The 23,498-nt window shown below is 45.4% G+C and overlaps 2 protein-coding genes across 10 annotated transcripts in view; both read left to right on the forward strand.

The window, feature by feature from the left end:
• Positions 1-2,627, forward strand: part of LOC139345188 (disks large homolog 4-like) — a 61,354-nt gene extending 58,727 nt beyond the window's left edge. For all 9 annotated transcript variants that reach the window (XM_070983727.1, XM_070983729.1, XM_070983730.1 and 6 more), the window contains 4 exons: positions 84-256; positions 613-725; positions 845-936; positions 2,354-2,627. In XM_070983727.1, coding sequence (XP_070839828.1) covers positions 84-256; positions 613-725; positions 845-936; positions 2,354-2,460 — 485 coding nt within the window. In that variant the 3' untranslated portion in view covers positions 2,461-2,627. The remainder of the gene's footprint in view (positions 1-83; positions 257-612; positions 726-844; positions 937-2,353) is intronic.
• Positions 2,628-13,918: 11,291 nt separating this feature from the next.
• The window catches only part of LOC139344411 (ephrin type-B receptor 4a-like), a 35,562-nt gene continuing 25,982 nt past the window's right edge, over positions 13,919-23,498 (forward strand). Inside the window, exon 1 of the mRNA XM_070982547.1 lies at positions 13,919-14,866. Within this exon, the coding sequence (XP_070838648.1) occupies positions 14,788-14,866 (79 nt within the window). The 5' untranslated portion in view covers positions 13,919-14,787. The remainder of the gene's footprint in view (positions 14,867-23,498) is intronic.

Raw genomic sequence — 23,498 nt, forward strand, 5'->3', positions numbered from 1 at the left:
GTCATTGATTACAATGTGCGAGACTGAAGAGAAGTGGTGTGAGTGTATGTGCTGGTTTTATTGTTTTGCTCTCTGCCTGACAGACACTACGCGGCCCAAGAGGGAGTATGAGGTGGATGGGCGGGACTATCACTTTGTGTCGTCACGGGAACAGATGGAGAAGGACATCCAGAGCCATCGGTTCATCGAGGCGGGCCAGTACAACAGTCACCTGTATGGCACCAGCGTCCAGAGCGTCCGCGAGGTGGCTGAGCAGGTGCGCAGCAGCATGTTGTACCAGGAAATAAGAATTAATAGCAATGATGAAGTTCTCCATGTGTTTTTCTAATCCTTTAGTACTTCTGTTAATTACTGTTTGTACAAAAATTATAAGATTAGCTACAAGAATATTATTTGAATTTATCAGTGATCGAAATACTTTTCATCTCAGTCATATCTTCCAAATATTTGTAGAATCCATTCCCCATTAGAGAAAGGTTTAAGCAATGAGCCTCAACCTCTCATGGTTTGTTGCCTAATTAAATGACTAAATTTACCAGAAGTAATTACTAACAAAACAGGCTGTATTTATTAATCCTCATAATTTCTTTCCCTGCATGTGTGCACAAGCAGCAGGGGAAACACTGCATCCTGGATGTATCAGCCAATGCCGTGCGCAGACTACAAGCAGCTCAGCTCCATCCCATCGCCATCTTTGTCCGGCCCAAGTCACTGGAGAATGTGCTGTATGTGCTGCCAAAGTTCTTCATGCATTTTTAATTATTTCGTTAACAGACACTGAATATGCTGCGCATCGTGAACTTTTATGTTGTAATGTTTTGGTGTTTGATCATGACGTTAACAGAGAGATCAACACTCGCCTGACCGAGGAGCAGGCCAGGAAAGGAATGGACCGAGCCCTCAAACTAGAACAAGACTTCCTAGAGTGTTTCTCAGGTAAGAGATAAGACATGTAGACACAGAAATGATGTTTCTAAGTCACGTTTCCACTAGCGCGGCTCGACTCGACTCGACTCTACTCTACCCGGTTGTTTTGTGTTTCCATTAGGGATAGTACCTGGTACCCGATACTTTTTTTAGTACCTGCTCTGGCGAGGTTCCAAGCGAGTAGAAGCGATACTATATGTGTGACGTCAACAGCCTGTCGGCCACTGATTGGCCGGAGAGTGTCGTCACTGGTCTGCGACGTCCAACACCGGAAAAACAATCCCGCCCCCTCCATTGTAACGCCGGGCAACAACAACCGCTGACTTTATTCTTTATTCTCACTCGAGGGAAATGGCTGCTCGTAAAATATCACCGTGGTCCGTCGACGAGGTCCAGACTTTTCCAGACCACAAACCGAGCAGCAAATACAACATCGCCTCGATGTCCTCCATTGTTTGTCGGCTCTGTTTGTGTCGCGTACAAATTGACGTCATGGCAGTTTCGCGCAGCCGTGGTATGACGACCCCGCCTACGTTGAGGAGGTACTATGAAGTACTCAATTGTAATGGAAACTCAACCAAACCAAGTAGAGTAGAACCGAGTCGAGTAGAGCTGGAACTGTGTAATGGAAATGCGCCACACGTAGCAAACTGGTATCTTGCACTGTACGCACATCTTGCGTGCATTTGAGTTTGGTTTCTTGCAGCACCAGATGGTATGATGAGCTAATATAAATGTGTTTGCTCTCCACTGTACTTACTGTCTATTTGATGTGGAGTGGTGATCATGAAAATCCTCCAAGCTTTTAGAAACAGCAGCTTGTCCATGTTTTTGGTCTACTGCTGGTGCTCATGTGGGCCCCTCAGATAGTGATAAGAAGAGCCTTTTTTCCACTCTTTTTATTGGTTAATGCCAACAAATGCCAATGATAGAACAGGCCTCTCCCCCACACACACACAAAGATGAACTTCACTTTCGTGTTCCTGGCACAGCTGAATGAGCTAGATGAGAAAACGAGTGCCTTCTGGGAGGACTCGGGGCATTTTAACATTTAAGAGACGCATTTGGGGCAAATCACAGCAGTCGACGGAATACGAATGCTAGGTTTCCTCACAAATTCAGCGCTGTCTACAATTTATAATAAATCGAAACAGCTGCTGCATGTGACATTTTATCAAGCACTGAAAGAATATGTGTGAGCCTGAATAAATATGTGTACATTTTATAGAATACATGCGGAATGGAAATTAACATCACAATTACATTTTGATTCGATAAGCATCCTCCTTTCCTCTGTCTCTCTCGTTCTCCCCCCAATGATTCCATTTTTTCTGCTTCTCTTCTCTCTCTGCTCGCCACTGTCGGTGCCATTTTTCTTCCTCCATCCCTCCATGTTTGCTCTCACCCATCCTGCGTCCGGCTGCAGCTGTGGTGGAAGGGGACAGCTTTGAAGAGGTCTATCACAAAGTAAAGACAGTGATCGAGGAGCAATCAGGGCCTTACATCTGGATCCCCACTCGGGAGAGGCTGTGATGCTGCACCCGTCCGACCGCCCCCTTCCTCACAACCACCGTCCGACACCGCCCTTCACCCTCACAGCCAAGCCAGCCTCGCCTGCCTGTCTGTCCTCCAGCAAAGTCAGTGCTTAGGCAATCACTGAGAAAGACACAGAGAGACAAATGCATACTAAGACAAACACAGGAAGTGACACAGTGAGGCAAAGAACGATACCAAAAAAAGAGACTCTGAGACAGATGTGAACACAGTGACGTGTAATTAGACTGAAAAAGAGACTGAGAGAAAGGACTTAATCAGTATTCCACTTTAATGAGGCAGGGTATTGAGGCCCTGTTCACACTTACCATTAAAATGCATCTCGGCCACAAGTGGACAGCTCCAAATACAGCTGTGACTGCACCCAAAACTGGGCACGCAAATGTTCCAAACACAGTTGATTTAGCGCTGCCAAACGACTTAGTGTGTAGCGTGTGCTTTTTCTGTTTAGATGCAGTTGCAGCTTCCCAACAGATAAAAGCAAATGGGAAGTGAAATCCAATTACAAGTGATTACTGAAGAGATTTCGGATGCATTCTGATGCCAGGTGTGAACCGCAGTCCGTGTCGTCTGGATCGCCACGCAGTCTGGATAGAGCTGGACACAAGACATTAGGTCTGAACAGAGCTTGAAAGAGGGTGACCCAGGAGGGACGGACCCTGAGGTGGTATTAAGACCACCTCACCCTCCCCACCTCCTCTCAAGTCTCAGTCCCCTACTGAACACCTCCATGCGCCTATATCTGACACGGAGGTGCCCAAAAAGACACTGGCCCCTCTTTTTATACCACCTCTTGGCTTTCTCTCCTCCTCCTCCTCCTGTCAGCTCTGCCTTGTTTCAGGACAGGAAAGGGGGAAGACTAAGAGCGGGGCACCCACATCCTGCTGAGTCCCTCTTGATGAGGAGTCTTTTTCTCGGCAGAGTCCTTTTTCTTGTGAATCTCCTCTTGGTTCTGAGCGTGAACTCAGAATAACACCTCAGTGACCAAGACTGACGTTTGCTCAATCGCCCCATGTTGAATACTGCGAGGCATTATCTAAAGGCAGTTCAAATAATTATAATGATAAAAGCTCATATGCTGAATTTGTGCATGCATCCTCAAAGACAATGGAGACAAAAACAATGGGAAAATCGGACTAAAAAAAGAAAAAAAAAGGGAGGGAGGGAGTGGGGGGTGTTCTCCTTCTCCACCTCTTTACTGTGGAGAAGTTTTTTAAGCATGTCTCATGAAGGAAAAAGACAAGAGAGACATGAGTCCTGAGTAGATGCTCTGACATACAGTTTAGCCTCTGCTCTCTTACACACACACACCCACGCACCCACACACAAACACGCCCACACACTCTCACACCCATCCACCAGCACACACACACACACACGCATGCACACACACAGAGTGGTAACCTCAGCTGTAACCTAGCACACTCCTGCACGGGGGTGGGGGGGAGGGGGTGGGGGGGGGAGTGGCTGTTCTGACGTGCTCGTCAGGATCCAGGATGAATGTTATCTCTCTAGGCACAAACAGCAGAGCTGTTAGCTTCATCGCACCACGGCCAACTCACCGATCACTCTTCCAAAAGAATCCCTCAGCCGCAGACGTACACACTGTTTCCAGTGGCAGCAGTAAAAGCCATGCGTGTGTGTGTGTGTGTGTGTGTGTGTGTGTGTGTGTGTGTGTGTGTGTGTGTGTGTGTGTGTGTGTGTGTGTTGTGTTCGTGTGCGTGTATGTGCGCGTGGGTCTCCGTGTGTGCGCATATGTGCACATTCATGTGTGGAGCCTCCTCTGTGCGTGGGGGAACAGGTCTTCTTTTACTCTCTCTCTTCCACTTTTTCTCTGCTTCTTTCTCCCTCTCGTGTCCACACAAATTAAAGCTAAGTCATGTTTAACAAATAAATGGCCTATATATATAAATATAAATATGAATATAAATATATATATACAGTATATCTTTTTTATGACAATTTCTAACGGGACTAAGTCTGTAAAAATCAACATCTCCAAACAATATTCCATTGATTTCTTTGGGTAATATTGCGGTTTGGTTGTTGAATTTACTCACGCTCCCATTTTATTGTTGTAAGACGCAGCGAAAAGCGACGCAGAAACACCTGAAGCGCTCGACGTGAAGCAGACCTCACACCAGAGCCTCGAACTGACACATTTGACGTGCTCTCGCGCACGTGGAAAGCGGATGGGAACACATGTACAATGCAGCAGTGTGCGTCTGTGTGACTGTGTGCGCGCGCCTACGTGTGTCTGCTGCTTGCGTGCGCGGGTGACGAGAACGCTTGTGTTACGTGTGAAATATAAATGACACTATATGAGAATATCTATCCTTTATGACATCCACTGGTGGTTATGATGTATAATACATAAATGGGTGGCGTGCGTATGTGTGTGCGTGTGTGTGTGTGTGTGTGTGTGTGTGTGTGTGTGTGTGTGTGTGTGTGTGTGCCAGAGCGAGAGAGTGAGACACGCACATGAAGACTTAGTGCAATACTGCTATGATGTTATGCAATGAAGATGGTTTTATGTGTGTCTGAGGTTAAAAGAGAATTTGTGAAGTTTGCACTGTCGGCATTATATGCTCCAGGTATCAGCAAGGAAAGGACGGTGGGCCAAAGCAAAAGGACTCCAAGGTTTTCTGAGCATGTGTTTGTATTTCCTTATAATTTGTTCTGAATTATAAGAGTGAAGGTGGAAGTATTGATGGAAGTGACCATTCATATTTATTGTTTGTTTTATTTTTTTGCTCACTTGCTTCTCTGGGCTCAAGGTGGAACAGCTGAAGCTTGTGAGTGACAGGTATCAATTTCCGTTTTGGTTCATGATTTATTATTTATTTAGAACTGTCACCGTCTCAAGTCTGTATATTTTGGGATTTTTCTTTTGGTTTTTTTTCCACATTGAGAGAGCTTTTGGGTCTCGGCCAGAAATGCTGTAAATATAATAGAGATGTTGGAGTGCTGCGTGGCTTTAGATTCAGCCGCGCGCACTGCTTGATTGATGCAAGTACAGAATCCATCAGAGCCACAGCCCAGTTTTACTGCTCAGACACAGAAACATCTGCACACTCCAGGTGGGCAACACACACACACACACACACACACACACACACACACACACACACACACACACACACACACACACACACACACACACACACACACACACACAATGATATCAGCACATCCATTTACATTTACACATTGAGAGAATCACAGAAACACCACATAACAACACATCCATGAATGGAATAATATGTTTTCAATTTCTTTATTTGAGGGTTCAGTGTATTTCTTAATATCTCTCTCAGCCATCCGTATCATAGTGTGATATTCCTTATAAAATATATGAATTTTTACAGAAAAGACTGATTACAAAGTTACAACAAAGTCAACTGATGCAGAAAAATATATTTAACAATGACAATATCAAGCAAAATAAAATGTTCCAGTTCAGTGAAGCGCTTGTTGTAAATTAGCTATAAAATAATAAAATGAATTTAAAAATGCTTTCTGAAAATGGACTCGGCAGCCGTGTTTCTTTGTTTGTCTGTGTGGATGACTCGGATGCATCACAGTTCCACAGGTGAAGGCTGCAAGAAAGCAGCAGTGCGGCCAGGGGAGGGCACTCATTCTCCATCTTCAGCTGCTTGTACAAGCTCCTCTGAGCCGCATTTGCCTCACTTGCTGTGGCTCTCATTTGCCAGTCGCTCCCCCGCCTCCCCCTCTCTCATCATGGGAACCATTTTCTCTTTGGAAAAGCACACAGTGAGGACCCTTTCGTTTGATTGCTCGTAATGCTGTAGTGCGTGTGTGTGTGTGTGTGTGTGTGTGTGTGTGCGTGCGCGTGTGTGTGCGAACATGCAGACAGTGTTACATCCCTGTGCTTGCCTCTGGCTTATGACAGTATCATCTGTCACTTTTAGTGCCCACACACCTAAGTCTAACTTGACCGTGTTTTCTGATGCTGCATGCTTTCTCAAATCAGTATTGCCATCTAACGCTTTAAACAGCCCCAGTTTATGGAGTGTGGTTAATTAAGGAACACTGAAATGCCAGATTCAAGTTCAATTAACTTCTACTCCATCAAATACTTTCATACCGCTTTAGCTCAATTTAACCCTTCAGGATATGGTCATGTAAATCCCAGATGTTCCTAAGGTACCAAATACGTCAGGCTTAATCTGGGGGGAAAGTGTATAAAACGATGCACATGCTATCTGGCGCAGACATAAGAAACATGGAGCCTTAGGTTCGAGTACTCCACTCTGTGTACACATCATACAGCTTCAATACAGAGCCGGAACCAGCTCAGACAGTGTGGAATAAGATTATTTTCCCACCCTTGAACCTCCTGAAGGGGAAATTTTGAAACGTGTATGTTAAGGGGCTTAACTGATCGAGGTAAAACATCCATTTTCTCCATCGCTTGTTCAGGGTGGAGGCAGCCTGAGGTGTTCCACTCCTGAAACATCAGTCACCTGGTTGACCACAGCCTGGCCTCGGCCGTGTCGTACCAACTGAAGGTAATAGAAAAGATTTGACAGAGAGAGGAGGGAGCATCCATCACCGGTCATAAACAGGATTTAAACCTGCAAACTGGGATGAATCTAAGACCTTTCAGCCATCGGGTCTCTCCAATCCACATGTTTCTGTTATCCTCCTATCAGCCATGAACAAGCATCTACTCCATGCATCTACCCACAAGCTGTTGGAAGGATGCACATATAAAGCAAGCTGGATCCTTTACAGATGGATCTTTGAAAAATTTGCCAAAGTAATACGGCTTCTTCAAAATTAGAACTTGAAATTTCCGCCTAATTAAGTAACTGACTCACTGGATAAACTCTCTCTTTAGTCATTAAAGTGATTCATGTTTTTGAAAATCTTGAAACGAATGTCACAGATGCACCCACAATTCGTCGCAGGCGTCCCATCTCACTGCCAGGGCGGACAGTCAGTTTAAACTGGGGGGGGAATGAGAAATGAATGCTTCCAAATGGAATAATTAAATCAAGCCAGTGATTAGAATCAAATTTCCCTCCAAACACGCTGAAATGAGGAAAGCTGGCGGAGCAAAATTAGCGGGATAATTGTCAGACTGTTCAATAGCACAACTCTTAGCGGGATCAAGGTGATAGTCATTACGCATTGCAAGTTGCTCCCATTACTGTACCACCAGCAATTATTCCCAGGCTGTTTCATGGAGTAATACCCCTCTATGCCTGCTCCTGGGGTCCAGAGCCGCAGTGACAGGGCTGGATTTAGATGAAAGAGCAGCTGGCATGTGTGCGTCTTGTGTTAGAAAGAAGACTCAACTGAGAATTTTCTCAAAGCAACCTCAAAATACACCTCTGCACAGGAAACCAGTAAAGCGTTTCAGAACAACACAAGCTCTGACACACCTCAAAGCCAACAGTGACACGCCAGCTGTGTTTCAACATCAGTTACACCTGAACCTTTGCTTTCAGTCCAGACTTGCTGAGGAAAATATGAGAGGCGGCACACATGAAAGCCTTCAGTAAATAGGTCCACATGCATTATAATTAATTACATTTACCAAATGTCTATGCACCTTTCCGTTGCGTGAGATCAGATGGGTGTGCCTCTATTCTTCTGCACAGATTTAATTCTTTTGTTCGGGGTAATCCTCTTAGATCCAGGATGATTAAACAGCAGACATATTTCTATTTAGAAGTTTAGTCATAGACTTCCCCAAGACACTGACATCAGTCTCCCAAACACTTTGGCTGCACATGGGAGGTTGTCAGCATCATTTGTTTTCTCCACTACAACATGGCAGCTACAGCCCGGAGAAGAGGATCAAACACAGATCTCTTCCATGTTGATATTTTATTATTCATTTCGGCCTGCTGCGTCTTCTACTCGCTGATTCTTCGTCCCCTCTTTTCGCTCCTCCGCCCGAGAGGTCCCAGCTGGCGCCCATCAAGCTGTTTGTGCACGGCTTGAGTTCAACTCTTGTTTCTATCTTCTGCTGCCGTCCTAAATCTGGATGATGTCACTCGGGCTGCTTTTGCCTCTCTTTATACACGTATCAGACTGACTGCTTAAAGATCAGATGATTCATCCTCAGATTGGTGTGGGGCAGGGTGTGGTGCAGGGGTTTGCCATTAAGATGCTGCTTTATGCTGTTTGAAAAGTGCTGCCTTCTTTAACTCTGTGCGATAGATAATACAGACTCCCATGGTTTTGTGCCAGAGCTCTCAGTCTGGTGTTGGATTACACCTAATGGGTTCTTCTGCCTTTTTCTAATGCTTTAAGACTTATTATTATTAAGTGGCAAAAAACATCACACTGTAGCCAAACCTGCCACATGAGGTATGTGTACTGGAATTATGTGAGAAGGAAATTAAACGAAAAGGATTATGAGAAGAGTTTTGGCATATTTACTGCCGTTGAAAAAATGAAAAAGCTCATTGCCCATTCCGCTAATTAAAACATGACATGTTGGCTTCAAAGGAATGTTACCTTCTGCGGTTAATATCCGACAACCTTGAAATTAATCGAAAATGACAGGTGACAAAGATTTTGGTTATGCGGAGTGAGGTTTTTACCCACCAAGAGAGTGACAGCGATTTTAAAATACAGCCTTCTGGTGTCACTTTATAAGCTGTATCTGCAATGGCAGAGCTTAACCCATGCAGGCTTATAATGTCACCAGGGCTAAATGCACACTTTGGTTTTTGTAGCAGCAATGATGACATATGCTCCCAAAATTAGGATGATGGCACACAGGAATGTTGCTAGCATTTGAATTTTAAAATGCTAATACTCATGTGCCTGCTGAAATAATGCACAAAATAGCAAATACACATTTAAGGAAGAGTAAACTGTACTGTGTCACATAGGTGCTGCTGGGAAAGAAGAGATAACGCAAACAAACAGACTGGAGGACATCGGAGGCAGTGTTTCTGTTCAGTCTCTGCATGAAAGTGACAGAACAGAAGCAGGAATGGAAATGCCTATCCAGTGATTCTGTAATGAGTCAAGAAAGCAGCTCATGCATTGTTCCTCTAGAAGCCTGGCAAAGAGAATGCTAATGTGCCTTTTTAACAGTTGTTCCTGGTGTGCAAGCAGTGTACTGTCAAATGTTTGGAGCTGTTCAGCTCATTGCATGCCTTGTGCCACTGTGCTAGTTCGACTTTTTAAAGTTGTTGTGGGTCCCAGTGTAAAAGGATGTTGCTGCATTTAAGAGTCACCTTTTTGAGCAATATGGAAAAAATACATGGACAAACCCGAATGCAACCAAGGACAGCTATAGCTCAGTTAGAGCTGGGCCATTGATTGCAGGGTTGCTGTGGTTCGGTCCCTGGCTGCACCTGTCTGCATGTCAAAATGAGCAACACCGAATCCAAAAAAATGCTCACAATACATGAATGTTTGAGGAAGCAAAACTAAGAGTCCACAGCCATGAGAAAAGCTCTGTGAGGTTGTGCTTTGAGCTAAATGCTAATGTTGACACGCTAAATTGCGCACAATGACAATATGAACATGAGCGGGCATGATGTTTATCATACTCATCATCGCATTTTAGTGTGTTTGCATTAAAACATATGCAAGTTATCTTTTAACAGCTGAGGCTGACGTGACTATTACTAATTTTCTAAGCATTTGTTCATAATCCAAACTGAACAAACTGAAATTTTGACCCGATGATGCCATGGCATAGTTGATGACACATTTCATGCAAAACCACAAATATCAACCTCATGGTGGCGCGACAGGAAATGTCAGGGGATCACTTGAGGCAGCAGGATTGATTGTCCAGGAGCCCTGAAAGTCGTACAAAATTTCGTGTCAGTCCATCACGTAGATGATGAAATATTTCACAAAACACAGGACACACTGCATTTGTTTCCAAATTTCTGTGAAGAAACAATCAACACCACTTAAGAAGAAGAAGAAAGAAGCGTGTCCATGGAAGAGGTAAAGTGAAATCGTTATAATTTGAGTTTGAGTATTGCTTCGCTCTCCTCCTGCAGGGGTTGGCATCAGGGTGGAGGAGGGAGAAGCAGAAAACAATAGGAGAAAAAATGGGAGTTTATACATTTATTAAGTTTAGAATGGAGACATGAAAGCAGGTAGAAACACGGTCAGCTGGACTGGATCACCAGTGAGCCTTCATTTTCCTGGGAGATTGTACCCAGTGGCAGACAGAACAGCTGCATTAAAGCACAAACCTTGTCTATTTCCAGTTTAAGGTAAGGATTCTGTTTACAGTCACTCGCCTCCAAGTTTTTGCTCCAAAGCTACTCCTTCTGCTCATCGTCTTCCTTCTATGTCGTCTTCCTCTAGACGGCGAGGCCCTCCCAAACCAGCCAAACCAATCTCACGAAGCTGTGTCTTCTCGCAGCCTTTCGACTATGTGTGACAATCAGTAAAACTGGGACAACGTTCAGGTGTCTGATAACACAGCCTCTACAAAGAGAAGCACAGTGTGTGCAAACAGCTGACAAATAGCCTTGTGTTCTCCCATTGGTGGGTCACTCTGATCCCAAAGCTCTTCTGTCTTACACTCAAGGAGTTGTTCAAATTATAGACCTAGCGTGAAGAAGAAAAATGGAACCTCCCAAGGACATTTCTCAGTCTCGTTTGTTTCACAATTGTTTCCTGTTGAAGCTCCCACTGCAGCTTGCCAGCGCTGGAAGTGAGAGGCTGATTAAAGCTTATGAAGAAGAATTTCATGCACTGCATACAGTAAATGTGACAGCTTTGGTGAGTTGAATACCCCTAAGCATCGCCCATGTGCATGCTGTTTTGAGTTTCTATCCACTTATATAACACACTAACATATGAACAAAGGAAGTAAGAAGAAGTAAGTAACAGACATTACAGCCAAGATGAATTGTTGAACCTTCTCGTTGTCTTAACTTATTCTCCTGTGCCATGCAGATCTCATCAAAGTCTGATGTTTGTACATTTTCAGATTCCTTCTTCTGTAATCTTTGGCAGATGCTGCATTGCACCGCCTGAGGTGATGTCAATAGGGTGGGTAAATTGAATGTAACCCACAGTTTCACCCAACTATTGTGCTTTATAGAAAGGAGAAAAAAACTGAGCAACACAAGTTGAACCCAGAGAGCAGGAAACACCGGCCTCGCCTCGCCAAAATTAAACATCGGTCTGGCCTTGTTAGTGAGCCTGAATTGCTAATGTCTTATTTACATTTTGTCATTCAGACTTAAAATTTGCATTTTCTCTTATTTATGCCGCTGTCTCTCGCAAATCTTCTTCAAAAAGTGATTCCATTTGGCTCCCCATGAGGAAAACACCCATTAATTGAATAAGAAAATAGGCTGTGCTGCAACACTGATGTAATGAATCGGTAATGTTATGGTTCTCATTAAAATATGCTGTCTTCAGATGGTTAGTTGCAGAAAAATATGCACATTCAAGAAGGAGCTGTCATAAAGAAGTTTAAATATGGCCAGCCAGGTGGCAGAAATGCATGATTTCTATTGCTAGCCATGCTAATCATGCAGAATCTATATTTTCTCATCAGACTGTACGGAGTCTTATCTGCCAAAGCCAATATGGCAGCAGGGCTGCATCATATTCAGGTGGTGTACTAAGTTGGTCTATCTGCATTCTGCAGGCTTCAGCGCCTTTGACCTCAACTGGAGACCACATACTATATGTGTTCAAATCCCCCAGGACAGAAGTTAAGAGCCCTGCAGAGGTGCCCTTGAGGGATATCTTCAGTGCTGCTCTGTCGCTCTGTCTTGCCATAAATGGGGAGTTATTATATGTTATATGTGTATTTATATCTAAGATGTGCTTGAGTTTGATCAGCATAGGAAACAAGTACTGACTACTTTCTCTTCCAGCTGGGCTTGAGTTGAGCCAACAGGAGCCCTAAAACGGAAATCTGAGGGCCTGGGAGGACCGTGCCTTCAGGTTTCAGAGGACACTTTACCGAAACAGATTGCCAGTACTTGTAGATAGGACGCACTTAATTGTTATTTTGGAGTCAATAAATCGCCTAAATAACACCGGAAGCTATGTGAATCTCTTTTCAAAATAAAAGCATGCATCTTTGCTTTGCCCACTGCATTCAAACCTGAAACATGGTCTATGTGGAAAAAAAAAAATAAGAGAGCTCCATTTAGACACCACCTGAATTTGAAGCAGTGAGATTAAGAAAGAATGCCGTCTAAGTGCAGTGGAATTGTACCAAAGCTTTACAGTTAGTCCCAACACAGAAGAGTACCTAAATGCACACTTTGCAAATGCAGTTAGAAAACAGGTTACAGGATGTATGACTTTCCCACAGCGTGCATGTATGAAGAAGTTATGAAGCAGATGTGTCCCAGTGGAGCACAGAAAGCTACACTGAAATTATATACATTCAAAGGGTTTATCTATATGTCTGGATACTGCATATGGAAATCAACTAGTCTGCTTTGAACAAGCACATGGACTGAAAAAGATATTATCAAGACACACATATTGATGCTGCTGTGAAATTTGGAATTTCCCCTTGAGGGACGAATAAAGGAGAATTGAATTGAATTGAATTGAATTGAATTGAATTGAATTGAATTGAATTGAATTGAGGGCGTGCCTCACAGCAAGAAGGTTGCCGGTTCGATCCCCGGGTCAGGCGGGGCCTTTCTGTGTGAAGTTTGCATGTTCTTCCCGTGCATGCGTGGGTTCTCTCCGGGCACTCCGGCTTCCTCCCACAGACCAAAAACATGCTCATTAGGTTAATTAGTGTGAGTGTGAATGGTTGTTTGTCCTTGCATGTGGCCCTGCAATCGGCTGGCGACCGGTCCAGGGTGTACCCCGCCTCTTGCCCATTGTAGCTGGGATAGGCTCCAGCCCCCCGCAACCCCGAAAGGGATAGGCGGTATAGATAATGGGTGGATGAATTGAATTGAATTGAATTGAATTGAATTGAATTGAATTGAATTGAATTGAATTGAATGCATACTGTTCCAAGCAGCATCTTGGCGTAGGAACTGTATGGTTTCTATTTGGTGCATTCATGTATAATGCACCCTGAATAGTAGTTATTATATGGATGGGCAATTTAGTTCTTCTTTGTTTTTTCTTTTATATAGCAGATGCCTATACTACATAAAGCATATAAAGCTTTGTGCTTCATTTGTTTATTACCCCTAACTATACTACACATGTGTCTTATGTTTGCTGGTATGACACTTTATTTTCCCTGCATGGGATCAGTAGAATAGCAGTAAATCCATCAGGCCTGTACACAAATTAAAAAGAGGACTTTGAAAAAACAAAACAAGCATTTTTTTATACTTAATTATGGATATTTGCCGCTCTTCAAATGTTTGTCAATGTCGGTTTTATTTTGAAGGCAATATCCGGAAATGTCGTATCTCATCGCGTGCGCTTCACCCTGCTGATATGGAAACGAGAGTGGGCGGAGTTTGCTGGTGCCATTCGACTCTGGGTTTGATGCGGTGATGAAGTCCTCGGTGTCCAGCTCACTGTAGTCAGCCCTGCCAGCTACTTTAGCGCACAACTTTTAATATCCGCCGTGTGCCCAGTCTGCTGACGAACCCGGAGAACAAGCCACATATTTCCCCCCCAGTTTCAGGCTATTCTGCCCTGTTAATCCAGGCCAGGCTAGACGTGTCGCGCAACATCCCCACCACCTTTTGTGGATTTTTTTTTCCTCCCGCAGCCAAATAGTCTGATGCTTTGAGGAGAAACGGGAGACAACAACACACTCCGGTGACTCGTTTTCCGAAACATGACAAGAAAATGTGGAAGCAGGTATGAGCCGACCGCTACTGAGGATCATCTCCGCCACTGACACCCATGCAGTGAGGTGCCCTGGTTGCGGATTCAGCCTGCTCGGTCATCGAGCCCAGGAGGAGAATTTGGGAGAAGTCGAGCGGAGCACAAAGAGCGTCATTAAAGGCGAGGACCCAACAAGTTTGAGCCGAGCAGCCCCTGAGCTGCCGGAGGACTGAGCTGCGGCAGCGGCCACACTTCCACCACAACGCAAAGTTGGACAATTGTGAGAACTTTCCAGTCTGTGGCGATAACAGTGAGCGTTGAGGCAGCGGCTGAACTTGCTTTGTGTTCACACTTGACTGATAACTGCAACAAACAGTGTTTGTTTAGTCTCTGCTGCAGTGCTTTTACCACAGTGTGAGGCTCCCTGATCTGAAGTCCACTTTAAATGCGGACTGGTCTGCGGTCAGTGAGTGCACAGCCGAGCTGCCAGTGCCACTTGATTTTTCATTCAAGGCTGAACGCAAGTCGGTTCGCTTTTTACCGTGAAGCAGCAGCAGCAGCACCATGGAGCTGACATACTGGGGCATCGTCCTGCTGGGGAGCATCCTCCTGGACTGGGCTCGTCTGGGGTCTGCAGAGGAAGGTGAGTCTGGACTTTTCCTCCTTGTTTTCTGTGGTTTGGTGGCTGAGTGACATTGGTCAGCGTTGCATCCTGTTTCTTACCAAAAGGAAGTGCAGTGAAACCGCACTGTAATTTCAACGCATGCTGTGCAGAGATCACACAAGAATTGAAGCTAAATCTCAGAGACATCAGACAAATGTCATGGCTGCAAGTGCAGTATGTTTCAGGCATGGCTTTTCCCACCATGGAGGTGTTCATTGCAGTGGGCTGTTGAGCTTATTTTAAATATTGGTTTTGCCTTCCTGATATCTCCAGAAAGGCCATTTCTGAAACCTGGTCACTCTTAGTTTTCCACTTTCAAGTCATCAGAAGGTTCCCCGGCTGCACCCTGGGGACCCGTAACCAGCTCACTCTAAAATCAATAAAACACCAGGTGAATTGAGGCTAACATGGGGCTGATGGGATTTCTGTTCCTCTCGAAGTCGAGATCTACATGAGGCATTTTAGCTTTGAGGAAAAAACACTTTGTAGGCCCGGATTATAATTTCTTTTAGTTTCTGACAGCAGACACATGATCCTGGATCAGCTCTGTGAACCCCAGAGGGACAAAACAGATCTGAAATCAGCCGTCTCCATGATGGCCTCGGATCGTCTGGTTTGACAGGCGGGTACAGCTCGGCATCATCAGCATAACAACAGGCCCAGTGTCTGGGTAATTTGCTTAATGCAGGGGTGGAAGACCGAGTCTCATTGAGCCGCACTGACACATCAGAATCAACTGGGAGGCTGGGTGTTTATTTATTTTTCATGTCTCTGTATTCTTGCCACATTAATGGGGACGTTTCAGAGCTGTGGGGTGAGCTGAAGACTGATTTCTGTTTTTTAAGCATGCTGCTGAGATGACTTTCTGCAAAACCTTTGATGGAAAATGGTCTTTCAGAATAATAGGCCCGCGTGTTACTGAGGATCAAAGGAACACAACTGGGTTTCTTTAAGGGCGGCTGAACCGCAGGCTTCCGTACCTGCTTGATACCATGTGTGGCCTTATACACGGCTGCTTCTCTGTGGCACAGCTAGCATGTTTTCCCTCACGAGAACGGACACACATAAACACGTGCGTGACCTCTGACTCGCCGCGTCATTTCTCTGGCTAATTCCCAGCGTTCTCTAACTAAGAAAATAAGTTTGCCCTGAAAACAATGAGCGTGTTAACAATGAAACTTTTCCCCGAGTCCAGTCCAATCAGCCGCTGCTGTAAACAGGAACACCGTGAACATGCATGACTGCACCTTCTGTGGCAGGAACATGAATCTGTCAGCTCTGGACTGAGGCTGGACACCGTATCCGCTGGGGCTACATGCCCTTTCTTGGAGGGGTGGACCTACAGTATGGTGTCCACTGTAGGCCTGTACAAACACATGGATGTAGGCCACAGTGTGTGACTCTCACTCATGGTTTTCTGGTTTGAAGCCTGGATTTACCACTTGTGCGTACACACCCATCAAAAGAAGATGTTAAATTACCGCAGCTACTGTGATTCGGAATTCCTGCAGGGAAAAAACGTTGTTGACTCTGTGTTTCGAGAGAGAAGTTTGGGATTTTCCCAGACGCTTAACAGTTTCTGGCTTCCAGGGTTCGGTCCATTAGAGGAGCGTCTTCTCCAGCTGGGGCGGCGGGTTCCACAGCTGGGAGCTGAACTCTGACTCAACTCTCGAGTTTTTGTTCTTCTGCCTTTCTCTCTTGGACGTGCTTAACGTCAGATCTGTGCGTGGGAAGCGATGCGAGACAGGTTTTTGGTGGCACAATCATCAAACATGGCCCTTTGGAGGACACGGTCTCGGTGGATTTCGCTCTGTTTGCGCCTTGCTGATGTCCAAACAGGTGCGGCGCTGGCTCGGTGTGGAGGACAGACACGCAGACTGGAGCTGAGGGGGTCGTAGCTCCTTGACAACCGACTCCAGAACATCTGTGTCTCGCCAAGTGTGAACAAGATGTCTGGTTTCCGTGTCTTGGGTAATGGCCCGCTCCTCTGCCAGCACCCTCTGGATCATCCTCCTCCTTGTTCTCCACGTAGTAGGGAATTCTGTAATGAACTGATGGGAGGGTAGATGAAGCTCACAGCTGCCAAATCTCTCCTCCTTTTCCAACTAAAGGATAAATGACTCACTTACACACACCACTTGCTCGCTCAGCGCATGGATCTCTCTTCCCTCTGTCTCTGGGAAGATTAAAACACGGACCTCTTGATCAGATAATTACTTTGGCTGGAAATTAATAGCAAGCTTTGGGTGGAAATTAGTAATGAGGATGCACACACATTGCCACACACTCACACGCACACACGGGAAAAACTAATACTCTTTCTCTCCCTGGCCTTGCATATAAAAAATGTATCATGCACAGAAAAGCAAAGCCAAGGCCTTAAACTGAAAAGGCGTAAGCTTTTTATCCTCTATTAAGAATTCTCACTAATGTGGCCAACGACTCTGATTTGGAAACATATTTGACTTTCTAAATGCAAGCTATAAGTGTTCCTTATCCTCCCACACATGGGCTCAATCTACGAATTGCCCATTTTGTTTTTTCCCTGCCCCTCGTTATTTCGTGCACATGCAGTTTTCTGTCTCTTACCAATGAGAAGATGCTGCCAGTGACAGAGGCACTGCAGTCCTTCCCACCTGTTCAAGTCCAGAGCTTAAGTGATGCAGACTCGCCGGCGCTCATCTAGACTCGTAGGACAATTTCCCACCCAGGTGGGCGACATAATTCTATTCTGTTCTAGCTCATTTCCATGGCTTGGAGGCATTTTTGAGAGCTAGTGCAACTGAATCACCTGTGTGGTCGTCTGAGGTAACGCAGGCTTGGAGACTTGATACCAACAGTCAAGTTTCCATCCAAATGTGGTGCAAATTTCCAGAAAATTGGCAAAAGCAAATGCAAATTATTGCATATTTCCAGCCCCTTACTGTTGGTGGTGTGAACTGTCAAGAAGAGTTGGTGCACAGCACGGTGGGAGGGGGAGCGGAGACGGGAGGGGGGAGCAGGAGGAATGGCAAATCTGGCATGCTAACCTGTAATCGCACGGTGAGGACGGAGAGATTGAATATCAGCAGTCTTCCTCCAGAGTGACTCACCCCACCTTTAATTTGAGGAAGGTTACAGTCCCCTCGATGCTGCCATTTTTCGTCTCCGCAGCGGAGTGGAGGCTTCAGCGACCAGTAGGTCACACGTGCTTCATGTTCGTCACGATGACTTCGCTGAGTGTGTTTCCGTCGCAATTTGTTTTCATCAATGTGCCAATTTTCTAAAATAAGTGTAAAAACTTTTCACAAAATGAAAATGTGCATTTAAGAATTGGATGGAAATGCACTAATGAAATGCACCATAAGGCTCTTGTTGCGTGTCTTCATGCTGCTGAACATTGTTTTCAAGTAAAGTTTTTGGCTGGGAGGCTTCTATTTGATGCTTATGTTTTACGAGGTTGTAAATCCGTCCATATACTGGCAATGGGGAGTATATCTTCTGAAATACATTACTGCAGCTGTTACCTCCTATTTACAAATCATTTTCTCCATAGCGTGCAACAGGAGAGCGCAGCTGCCAGTGTCATTTGTTTAGCAGAAGCCCGTCTTGTTGTTGTACTTTTAAGCCTCTGCTGATGGACAGAGGTGATGTCAGCCCATCCCATGCGAACTTTACACTCAGCAGTGGTTTGTTCCATATTGCGCTCTCCCAAACCAAAGCAACCCCTCGCAAAAGAGTTGACATTAACGTCTTTTGTTTGCAGCTTGTAACGACACACGTGCAGCCTCCACTCTGAACAATGAGCTCACATGGCGACGAGTACATGCGCCAGGGGCCAAGCGGGAGTAATGAGATAACGGAGAAATAAATTTCCATCCGTGTTACGTGATTTAAAGCATATTGTAATTGAAAAAAAAAATCTCCATACATCTATGAGGTGGAGAAAAGAAATCCTAAGAGCGGATAAGTCGCCCTGCTCTAACGTGAGCGCAGGCTCACTGAACACCTCTGAAGTGCTGTTGATTGGCTGGGTGGGAGCAACGAGGGGAACCAATGAACATCTGCGTCTTGCCTTAAACAAATACTGCAACACTCACCAGTTGCTCATATCCAGCCCGCTAAATTACCTAAAGCAGGCGTCCTTGTATGGAATTAAACAAAACATGCAAGGCTCATATTTATGTAACCTGCTGATAGATGACTATTAGGTGGAAGGAAGGTTTACATCAGCCCTCTAAAAATGCTCAAAAACGGGGACATTCTTGCTTTTTTCCCCACCCAATCTGTCTTCTGTTTATTCTTTCACCCCCCTGAATCCTCCATAGCATAACTAGCATGATGAATAGCATAATGCCTCTCAATCTAAACTAAACCTCACTGTCTCAAATGCAGAAAGGATGTTTTTATCTAAGAGGCCTTACTTGAGCCTCAATCCCTTCTTTCACAGACATGTAGCCTTTTCTTTTGCTACTCTTTCCACGTCCTCTGTCTCCTTGATGTTTGACTGGTGCTATGCTGTTTTCTCTTGCTGACTGTCTCCCCTGCCGTGGAAATGTGGATCGTTTCCCAGAAATCCTTTTAAACGGAACCGATTTTTATAAGAAAGGGATTTGCATTTAAAGCAACCTCCCCCCTCTCTGAAAGCCGGTAGCCCATCATCCTCAGTACCTCAATCCGATGATTAGCTTCCTCAAGAGTTAAACAGGCATCCGAGTGCCACAAGTACTCTCGGCCCGTGTCTCTCTCTCCCTCTCCCTTTTCCCCTCTCGCCGAGAAGGATGCATATGGCAGCGGGGAATTGCAGGTGGATGATAGTTTAGCTCGCTGAGAGGATACACCCCCAGCCCATACATCCATGTCAGGCATTCACTTTGGAGAGCCAGGCTGTCCTCCACCCACACACTACTCTCTGAGAGTGGGACACAATGGGGACAGGCTGCAGCAGAGAGGGAATGAGGCCACAGCCTATCAGCCATAAGCACCAAGGAGAATGGCACTTTTAGAGGGATGGGGGTTCTCTTTGAAGTGAGTCAAGGAGAGATGGGGAGACCGGCATGAGTCAACGAAATAGAAAGAGCAAATGCAGAGAGGGCAAGGAGGGTGCAAGAGTGTGCACGTCTGCACACTGCATAATGAGCAAAGTAGGTATATTGCCTATTTGCATTCCATAATCACACACACCTGGGGCCAGATATGAGAGATATTCGTGATGGGGCGCAATATGTGGTAATAACAAAGGGATTAAAAAGGCCTTTAATTAGAAAACAACAACTGAGAAGGAGCTGTTTATCTCAGGTCCATCTTCCTAATTCATCTTGCACTCTAATCACAGCTGATATGTAAAGCACTGAGCGTCGTGCCGGCAAAAAAAATAAAAAAAGTCCCCTGTGAAGCATTTATACATGCTGTTGTTGTCTTGCGTCGTGCGATGTTTTTGTCGTTACATTCATAAATAGAATGAAATCTTGCAGGGGGAAAAGGCAACATGAGGCTGGCGAGACGTCTGAGGCTGGATGTGCAAGAATTGATTAAAAAAGGCAACCTTGATGTAAAAAAAAAAAAAATCTCAGCTTGAAGCGTGCACCATCAGTAGACTTGCTTCGATTTGAGTCTGGGATATTTTCCTCCCTGCGTCATAGGTTGACCTACATCTTCTGTTTGATATGCCCGTTTAAAGTTGAAATGTAATTCGCTCGCTCCGGCAACAATCACGAGAACATGTGCATGTTCGCCTCCACCTTCGTGCTCGCACACGGCTTCGGCACGTCTCCCAGGGCCTGCTTTCATACACCACACTCAACCAAGAGGGCTCTGCTGTGTACGGCATAACAGAGACATTCCTGTGCGCTAGTTGCCCTCCTACAGCTCGCACACCGCTAAGAGCTTTAACAGGAGAGCCATGCTCCAAAAAGGAGTGGGTCAGTCCAGTTAAAGAAGCTTTAAACACCTTTTTTTGGCAGCTCTGTGTTTTATTTTTAAGGATTGCTGCACGCCAAGTGTGCCTCCCCTCATATCCTTCCATTGCTTCAATGATGACTGATCGCCGTCTCCACTAAGCCCCGTCCAATCGCAGGAGAAGAGTCGCTGTATTATTGAACGCGGTCTATTTTCCCAAGATTGGACTAAAGTGCGTTTTTCGAAACGCTTTGTAAACGACTGATTTCACTCCTTGCTGAAAACATAATATGGCTGACTGAGGAAGGAAAATGGTGCTCTTTGTACTCTAACAAATGGCGTCACATCCAAAATCTTTATTCTAGATATATCGGTCACCGCCGCACAAGCACCCCGGCGCGGGCTGGTTGGAGCAACGCGTGCACTGATGAAGAGAATCAGCTCTCCGTGGTTCCGTTGTCGCTCGACTATGAAAAGGCGCGATGTGTCAAAATAAAAGAAGATTCTCGCAGCGACTCTGTTTTCTATCTCGACTTAGATGTGTCAATCCTTAGATGGTTTATTTAGCTGGAGTCTGCACTGTTAGCTTCAAGCTGTCCACCTCCCACAGCAGATTAGTCACTGAAAGCTGCGTGTGTGTGTTTCTGCGGCAACACCCCCCCACCCCCACCCCACCCCCACCCCCAGGCTTTGATAAAAACTCTGTTTTAAGTACAGCAGCAGACATTTTTGGGGCTCATTGAGAGTTCATTAAATGCATCACAGCAGTAGATGGAGCTGTGGGGTTTTTTTTCTTCGTCAAGCCAGATTTGAAATAAGATGGGTCAGCTGTCATAAAAGTTCACATTTCTGTGCTTTTTCTGCTCTAAGAAAGCGGAGTTCATTACGCTGCTGCAGCTCTATAGGATCATATATCACTGCTGCCTCGTAGGTGCACGCACACATTGCGGCATTTTGGAGCGGATCCCAGTCTTTTCCCCTTCATGATCAAATGGCACGAAACACAAACATGCTAATGATTAATCTATAGTGAACTGACTGGCAAACTATGCGCTCTAATTAGAGGAAGACAAAACAAACACAGGGGTGGCAGAGTCTCCTGCTGGTTAGGAGGATCATCCCAGATTTCACTGCCCTGCAGGGGTACCGGTCTGTGAGTGACCCCGACCGCAGGCCTCCCTGCGGACCGGGGAAGACGAGAAGATGAAAATCCTCTTCAAGGGTTGAGAAAGTGTTTGGAAACAAGCACATAAGCTGCACTTTTCCACGGCGCCTCTGCTGCGGTGGCGCAGAGCTCGGCCCCGCTTCACGGATGATCGGCCGTCTGCGAGCCGTCTGTGAAGGAGACGGCTGCTTGAGGCTGGTCGGTTTGTAGAGGGCACTTCTTGACCACAGAGGGGTGATGTGTGATAGCCCCCCAGGTGCAGGGCAGGGGAGCGTCTGTCGAAGCTGTCAGTGTGCTTCATGAGAAGCATTGGCAGCTTTCTGTCTTCGTTATGTGTCATTTTCCTCCCGAGCTGATAGGTGATCTTTAATTTCTTCTTTCCCGCCTCATAACAAAATGTGTGACATTTGTCTGTTTGCAGTCGAGCATAGAAATGTGGCGCTCTCTCCTTCCAGCTCTGATCACAGGATCTAGACGGCTTGCTCTGATGCTGACTAGCACATCGCCCAGATGATGAATCAACAAGCAGAGGATCATTTCCCAATATAAACGTCTTTTCGGAGCCGCGCGCCTTTGAGGTTCTGCGCCGCTCGCTCGCTCGCTCCTCTTCTCTGCCGTTGTACAGTCTGTAGCCTTTGACAGCAGCTAACAAAGTGAAACCTTTTACCAAAAGCATGTCTGCAGAATGAAAAAAAAAAAAAAAACGGGCATCACAGAAATTGTCTTTTTAAAGAGCAAAGTGCTAAAATGTACTGTGCGGCACACGTCTGTTTACTGAGGCACTTGCCTTTCAATCTTGTAGAATCAAGGTCTCTGCAAAGAATAATGCGCGCTTTGAGCTCAGAAGAGGCTGCAGCGCAAACTTTTAAAGGTGAGACACGCTCACAAAAACAAGGCTCCCCTTGTCTCCTGTAGCATTGAGTCAGACTCCAGCACAGTCACTGTGTGCATAATGATAAAAATAATGATAAAAGTGAGTGTGTCGACACTAATGAACACGTGATGCACATTTCAAAGAACTTTCCTCTTCCTGTCTACAGCGGCAGGAAGGGTTGAGAGTCAGAAGTGAAAGTCGAGGCGTTAATACAATGAAGTGTTGGTGGAGAAACTCTGATGTCTTTGTGTACTAAATTTTACATTTTCGGCATTTTGTTGAAAGCGTGGCGCTTTTGATGTTTGTCTCGACAGGGAAATTAAGGTGAAGAAATGATGAATGCCGAAGGAAGAAACGCGTAAGAGAACAAAGACGAATGTTTAGAGGGGGTAAGATGTCGACGACAGAGCTGCAGTGATCAGCTGATTCATCAGAAACCGGTTTGAATGGCGCTGCTTCCAGATTCTCAGATGTGAGGATTCGATGCTTTTCTTCGCCAGATATAACAGTAAATGGAATATCTTTGGGTCAGAGAATAATCAGCAGATTAGTCCACGATGAAAACAAGCACCGGTTGCCTCTGGTGGAGTTTCAGAATGAAATCAGCCTCCAGGTTACAGTGCTAATGATAAACCTGACGGTTTACTCCATAAACCAATAGTTCACACACGGCTGCTTTGTGGGCCTCATCTCCA

Source organism: Chaetodon trifascialis, chromosome 16 (genome assembly GCF_039877785.1).
Source record: "Chaetodon trifascialis isolate fChaTrf1 chromosome 16, fChaTrf1.hap1, whole genome shotgun sequence".
Classification (NCBI taxonomy): domain Eukaryota; kingdom Metazoa; phylum Chordata; class Actinopteri; order Chaetodontiformes; family Chaetodontidae; genus Chaetodon; species Chaetodon trifascialis.